Below are 7,689 nucleotides of genomic sequence, written 5' to 3'. Positions count from 1 at the left end.
GTTAAGTGTGTCACCAGAACCCATTTTTTCCAGGCCAATGTTAAGCTTTGTTTTTGCTTTAGTAAAGCAGGAAGGTCTGTTTTTACCACGTTACTCAGACATGATGAATCCAGTCTGGTATAAACAGTTTGAAGTATTTTTAAACAGCAACTGGCTGCCAGCATGCGACACCCTCTGTTCATCTCTGGGGCCACTTTGAATATCACCTTATTTTAGGCTGCAGGTCTGCTATGGAAGACCATTCCTGACACAAAAACTTATTTTTTAGAGTCATAAAATATGTCTTTGAAACTTAGAGTTATGACTTTTTAGCTCGTTGCTAGAACTTTGTAACCCACCACTTTCTCAACACCCTTTTAATTGCATTATAATAACTTTAAAAGCTATTACTTATAAACTGAAAATCCATAATTACAACTACCATTTAATTGCAATAACTTGAAACTTGTAATTTTAATCTCATAATTATGAAATTGTATATCACAATTATATTTTACCTCCTAAATATGAGTTTGAAACTTTAAAATTTTTTTAATTTTCTGTTTTGAAACTTGTAGCTTGAATCTCAAAAATGAATTGTAACTTAAAACTTTTATTTTACAATTATAATTTATTCTTAAAATCATGAGTTCATTTTTTGACATTCAAGCTCCAATTTTGTAAAATTTAATTACTTTTTCTTTTATCTCAAAGCTACTTTAAATTTTGAGATAAATATATTTTTTAATCCTTTTTAAGATAAAAGAGAGAAAAACTTATTATTTCATGATGAGTGTGATGAGTTTGATTTCATAAGCATCACATCAAAACTCATTATTTTGTCTTTTTAGCTCAGAAATATAATTTTTGTTTCATTATAATAACTTTAAAAGTTCTGAGTTTGAAAGTGAAAACCTTTTATTCCAGAACTTTGACTGCAACTAATTATTATAAAAATTATTTCATAGCTGGATCTTTAAAAAGTGCAATTGTAACTAAATCTCTAAATTATAAAACAGCATCTCATAATTACGACTTCTTACATCTATAATCTTAAAAATTATTCTTTTTCATTGATTTGTAATTTGAAATTCAAGAATGGATTGCATGTTATAACTTTTATTTCACAATATAAATTATTCTTATGATTATGAGTTTACTTTGACCTACGGGCTCATAATGGGACTTTTTACATTTCATTATTACTTAATTATATCAAATTGAGTTGTATACAAAGCAGATAAGTTCAATCTTATACTAATTACAACAAAACTCATAATTATGTCAACTTAATGCAGAATTTCTTTTAAAATCATACTTTATCTTTAACATGACTGAAAACATTTTATCTCAGATGTGTGACAAACTCATAAGTATAACTATCATTTTATAACTTAAAATTTGACTTTTGTAACTATGACTATTTAACCTTGTAATTATGAAACTATATATCATAATTCAGACTTTGCATATCACACTGTAATTAATTTGAAAATAATTTGACCTCAGAATTTTGAAACTTAAATACGGATTTTATGTCATTGTGACTTTTATTTACAATTTTGACCTGTTCTAAATCACTCAAACTCATAAATGAGACGTTTTTCATCGCATATCTATCGGTTTTCTCACCATAAACATAAAATAAATTAAACCGCTTTTTGTTTGATTTGTTGAAACCAGGAAAGCAATTCAAACATTTACTCAACAACACTCCCCTCTAGTGGTCAAAATTAACAACTCATCAGCTCACAGGTTTAAAATAAAACATTTAGTTTTACATACATTTATAAAATCCAATCAAATTTTTGCACCACTAGACAAATTTTATTTTGTAGCAGCAAGAGCGAAAGCTGACCTCTGGAACAGAGTATTATTGCTCAAGTGTTTGTTTACTACTCAAAGATTTACGCTTAAAAGTGGTAAATGATTCTCTATAAGCTGTTTAAATTTAAGGTTTTGTCCAGAATCCGCCAGCGTTCGTGGTAGCAGAAACTCTACTAGAATAAAAAATTAAACGGTCTTCTGACCATGTAGGTTCATGCATTTAAAAGTCCCTGCTTCTTGCAAATTGTATAACATAGTTTATCATCAAATTCAAACATTTTTAAAATCCTTTCAGAACAATTTCGTTAAACAACAAGAAACAAAAACACGCATGGCTTCAGGAAAGATTCCTCAGTTTTCCACCAAAGGACGCAAGGCTCATCTATTTGCTTTACTCTACTGCGCCCAGTGGTGAAATTAAATTGGTGTCTTTAAAGTTAGGAATTAAACTTGTGCTAAATCCTCTCCTTCATATTGAGGTAATATTTACAACAAGCAACATCAATCATCCAGCTTATATTTAAAGGCTGAATTTAAAAAAGAGAAAAGGAAAAAACAGCAAAAGCAGCTGTATCTGTGGCCCTCAGATGGAAAATAACCCCTAAATAATCCCATTTAACACAATATTCCTCTCCTCCATCTTCACCTGCTGCTCTTCATATTTATTTACCAAAAATATTTGATTTGTTTGAATTTTACTTTAAGCTTGCTGCTTTCTGTACTGGAGTTACAAAAACAAACTGTTTTTTTGTTAGGTAATAAATCTATTTAGCGATATAAATAAAGTTGATTGACACTCTGTTATTGACAAAAAAGGAACAAAAATGTATTTTATCATCTGTCAAAAGACATTACTGGTATAGTTGTTGTTGTTATAAATACAAAACAACATATTTTGAGTTTGCTTCACTGTAGTTTTGCTGTGCAGCAAAAACATTTACAAAATTTTCTAAATATTATGAAATATGCAAATTTATATAAAATTTATATAAAATTGGTATAAAATTGTGTATCTTGTACAAACAGTTTACATGGAAAATTTTAAATGATGACTGTATTACTGCTGGCAGATAAGGATGTAATATGTATTTATCACCACTAGGTGGCAGGTGAAGACAAAAGAAAAACTATTTATATTTCTGCAGTTCAGATAAAGGCTATGAATAAAAAGCATAGATTGATTTTGATTTGAATACACGGAAAGTCCGATGCATTTTAGTCCCAATGCTGCATTGACCCATTGTTCTGCATCATGACCTACCCATGATGCACTGCTTCTCCCCTCCTGGCTTTGCTCTGTGCCAGCATCAGTGAACATCAGCAGGGACTGTCAGAGCACCCATGGGCTTCACCCGAGCTGCACCACTCGCTCTGAGTAATTATGTAACAGAACCAATTTATTTGTCATAACAAAGTAATTTCCTTTTCAATAGCAGTGACACAGTGCAAAAAGGATGAATATAGTGTCATTAATGATTTAATGCAAAATCCTTCTTCCATAAAATCCATCTTTGTTCATTTGGAAATAATGAATGTGGTGTTTCAGATGGAGACTATAACTTTAAGTTTTACTTGTTTATTAATTCAGTCATTATGATAAAAAAGCAAAAGCAGGGATAAATAAAAGTAAAACTAACACCTTGCATGTTTTCACAGATTGTTTGCATCATGTTTTAAAATCACAAAAATGTAAAGTAGATTAATCTGTTTTTGTTTAATGATATTTATTTTTTCAAAAATATGACTAGAAACATCCCTGAAATCTTCTATGTACTCTGAATTTATAAGTTTGTACATTTTTACAGAAATTAAAAGCCTCATGGTTTGTTTTAGAGAGGAGCGACGGTAAGCAGTTAATCACTCCATAAAACATGACCCAGAACCTCGAGAAAAATTTGGGGGCAATCGCAGCTTTAAGATATTTTTTGTTGGTCATGAGGTTTGTGCAGTTCTAAGGAGGGATTTGGTACAAAACCTTTTTAAATCAATCAGTTTTGTTGGCAACTCAAGTTTTAGCTCCCTCTAAAGATTTCAGGATTGAGGTCTGAAGAACGAATAAGCCGTTTCATGACCCTCATGTGATTGTTCTCTAGCTAGGCTTTTGTTGATCTGGTGACATGTTTTTTTGTTGTTATGTTCATGTAGGAAGACAAACTTCTGACCAATACTTGGTGTTGGTGTTAAAGAGTTTAATGTTTTACGGCTGTGTTTATTGGCATTTCTGCATGGTGATGTCATTCTGTGCCTTGAGCAGAAAAATAGTCCCGAATCATGATGCTCCCACCTCTGTGCCTGACACTGGGGATGGTGATCTTTGGATCAGAATGAACATTTCTTTCATGGAGCGCCACTCCGAGGATGATTAAATTAAATGGTTTTGATAACAAACAAAAAAAAACTTTCACATGTATCTACACCACTGCGGTGGTTTCAGACAGATGTGGTTGTAATTTTACAAAAATAAATAAATCATGGACAACATGAATGTCCTGTAATATTAATCTGGTTTAGTTGGCTTTCTACCTTACAGCTGTTCCAGCTTAGCAGGCAGGTAAGTGGTGACTCGCCTGACACATTACAGATGTAGGGGATCAATGGGTGACTACACACACAATCCAAGCCGGCAGAGATTACAGTGTGTCCTGCAGGATATATTTAGCAGTAAACTACAAGTAAACTGTAGCTAGACACTGTGACTGTCCTGCTAGATTCACCCAGGCCAGCAACGTGTCACTGCAGGGGATCAGCACAGAGAAAATCCACTGAGGTTTCTTAACAAGAGGGCAACAGCCAATCAGAGCTGCTGTCATGCAGAACTGCAGCAACTGCTGTGTGGAAGCTACTGCAGTGCTGAAACTTCAGAGAGGAGCACTGGGAATGCACAAACACTCAAGAAAGTGTGACATTGCTGAAGTGTTTTGTATTAATCTGGTCATTTTAATATTAATAAGACAAAAGAGGATATTAATGCTAAATATTTGAAACATAGCCGGTCCAAAGTACAACTGAATTAGGCTGTTGCTGTTGACTTCTCACAGAGAATATGAATATGACATCGTGGAATTGCAGTAATGTGTCAAAAAATTAGCCTACTTTTAAATTTACTCTGAATATTTGAAGGCATAACTTTAAAATGTTTTCAATTTAAAATCCAGATTTTTTTTGTGATTTAAAAACATGGAAACTAGTTGTGCTAACTGTTTTGATCACAATAGTTATCTTCATTTCCATGACCAAAATATATTCCTACAAAGTAATTTACACCCTGCTTTTGTGGAAATAAAAAAATGTGTTATATTTGTTGCTGCCTCTTGGTTAGGCCTCCCTTGAAACAGAAGTGTTTAATCTCAGTGGGGTTTTTATCCTAGTAAAATAAAGATATAAAAGTTTTAAAAAATAAAATAAAAATATTAAAAGGCATGACATTTTGTTTTTGTCAAAAATTATTTTAAATTGTATTATCCTCTTTAAAAATGCTCTCTCTCTCTCTTTATATATATATATATATATATATATATATATATATTTTTTTTTTTTTTTTTTTTTTTTTTTTTTTAGGTTCCTATACATTTTTGCATCACCTCTGAATTAAAAAATATTGTAGGATTATTGATTACTTTGGTAATATTTTGATGATCCCTTTGTTTTACTCGGTCATCTTTGTAATGTTTACAGCGTGCTCTGATTCTAAACGTCATTACGTTTTTCCTGGTTGACCAATCAGCTCGCAGAAAGGCGTAAAAAGGTCTAGCGCCGGGTAAAAGGGATTTGACAGATGCAAGTCTTGAGCGGATCCCCGCACTTCGCTTCCTCAGTGGGGCCGGAGGAGCCATGGCGGCTGCTGCCTGCGGACTGCACGGCGCTGTGGTAGCAACCTCAGTCAGCGGCAAAAAGACGGTCACTTACCGGGAATACAACAGGAGGAACCGGGAGAACTCCCGCCGAAGACAAGCAGCTCTTTTGTTCCTGACTAACATCTCTCTGGACGGCCGGCCGGTCCGGAGTAATTCAGCGGAGACTGGAAGGAGCTACAACAAAGAGCCCGAGTTTGATGGAGCAAACCCCGGCACCGCAGCAGCGGGAGGTCTCTGTGCGGATCCCCCTCACATGAACAGCCTGTCGGCGTCTGTCAGTTGTGGGGTCGTTAGTCCCGGATCGAAGGCAAGTCTCACAGTACCGCCAATCCTGGTCCTTCCGTCCGATAACGGGCATATCGATGTGGGGAGCACGGAGGTGCTGCTGGGAAGCCGCCGAGGCTCGGTCCCCTCACCGGGGGACGGTAACCTGCTCTCCCCGTCCCTTTCCAACAACAGCCTGCTACCGTCTCCGCTGGGACCGCGGAAGTCCTCCACGCTGCTGTCGGTCCAGAGCTGCAACTCTGTGTCCTCCGAACCTCGGCACAGGTGAGACAAACGGCGCTGCTGTGTTTTTTAAATGTATACATTTAGCTGTAATTTCAGCGACCAGTAACGGTTTAAACCAGCCCCTCATTCAGTCTAGTCAAACTGGATAGATTCTGCGGGACCTTCACTGAAAGCAAAGACTGTTGTGTTTGGAGATGTCATGTTGTAACCTGCCTAAAATCCCACTTTTCTGTTCCCCTGCATTCTATCAAAAATGCTGGAAAGTGTGCATGGAGTAGTTTTGTTCAGAATGATACGGTTTTAAGATGATTTCAAATTGAGTCAGAACAACAACAACAATCAAGCAGCTTGTTTCTGGGTTTTGCGCCTTTCAAATTCATTCATATCCTTTCACCTTTTATTTGGACGTTACAAACTTCAATTTACTGGTTTTGATATGTAGGTCAAAGTACTTAATAGTAGTGACCTGGAAGAAAATATACACTTGAAGCGTTAGACTAGGGGTGGACGATATTGACTTAAAGTTTTATCACAATGTAAACTTTTTGTGATGACGATAAAAGTGAATTCATTTATTGCATCTTTTTTAGACGATGGTATGGTTATTGCCTAATAACCCCATAAACACAATAAATACTCTTGAAAAAAATTCCATTTGTAACATGCTTCTTTAAGACAGGAGTCATAAAGAAGTGTGATTTGTATCACTAAACTGTAAACAACAACTTTATTGTCAAATGTATTGGCATTTATTGATGCGTTCATTGAAGAAACAGGAGAGAAAATGGTAAAACTGTCAATCCAAACAGTAAAGACAATTTTTTTTTCTAAACATTATCGGTTGGAACAATAAATAAGTTTTTATCATTAGCAATTTATTGTGATAAATGATAAACGAAGTCATAAATTCCAACACCTAAATGTAATACTTCCTAAAGCTACTTTCTGCTGCAATTACAGCTGGAAATTGTTTGAGGAGCTCCCTACATTAACGTCTGATTTGTGGGGTGTGTTCATCAACAGGGATATTGTTTGGGAACCTAACCCTTCCTTAAGCGTCTCCACAACTTCCTCCCTCCCTTCCTCCAAGGAACACACTGACTAGTCTGGTGTGTTCCTTGGTCTTCATCATGCTCTTGAGTCTCTAAAAAATCCTCCGAGGTTTATGTAAAGATAACTGGGTATAGACAACCGAAGGATGGATACTTTTAATTTGACGTTTGCAAGGCACTGAAAACAGGGTCAGCTGTAGAAGCGCGCTAGTTGTTTGGTTTGGCAGACAGGAAGTGCAACCAGGAACGGTTGAAAGCCACTAACAGATGGCATGAAGTCAAACCGTTTATTGTGGTGAAGTATCTTTCAGTCAGTGATGCTCAGGTGTTTTTAGCGTGCGTCAATAGCTGCTTTTCCATAACTGCACACTTTGCTGGTTATTGTTATGATGTTTCTAACTAACAGTCCTTCCAGTCACATAGTCAATACTTTCAGAAGAAGCAGATCGTTTTATTTCTGGTTGTTT

General features: G+C 35.4%; 1 protein-coding gene across 1 annotated transcript in view; it reads left to right on the top strand.

The window, feature by feature from the left end:
- Positions 1 to 5,551: 5,551 nt before the first annotated feature.
- The window catches only part of LOC114140363 (CDK5 and ABL1 enzyme substrate 2-like), a 44,012-nt gene continuing 41,874 nt past the window's right edge, over positions 5,552 to 7,689 (top strand). Inside the window, exon 1 of the mRNA XM_028010170.1 lies at positions 5,552 to 6,209. Within this exon, the coding sequence (XP_027865971.1) occupies positions 5,638 to 6,209 (572 nt within the window). The 5' untranslated portion in view covers positions 5,552 to 5,637. The remainder of the gene's footprint in view (positions 6,210 to 7,689) is intronic.

Source organism: Xiphophorus couchianus, chromosome 24 (assembly GCF_001444195.1).
Source record: "Xiphophorus couchianus chromosome 24, X_couchianus-1.0, whole genome shotgun sequence".
Taxonomy (NCBI): domain Eukaryota; kingdom Metazoa; phylum Chordata; class Actinopteri; order Cyprinodontiformes; family Poeciliidae; genus Xiphophorus; species Xiphophorus couchianus.
Note: the sequence above shows the minus strand (reverse complement) of the source record. Positions and strands in the feature narration are given on the sequence as shown.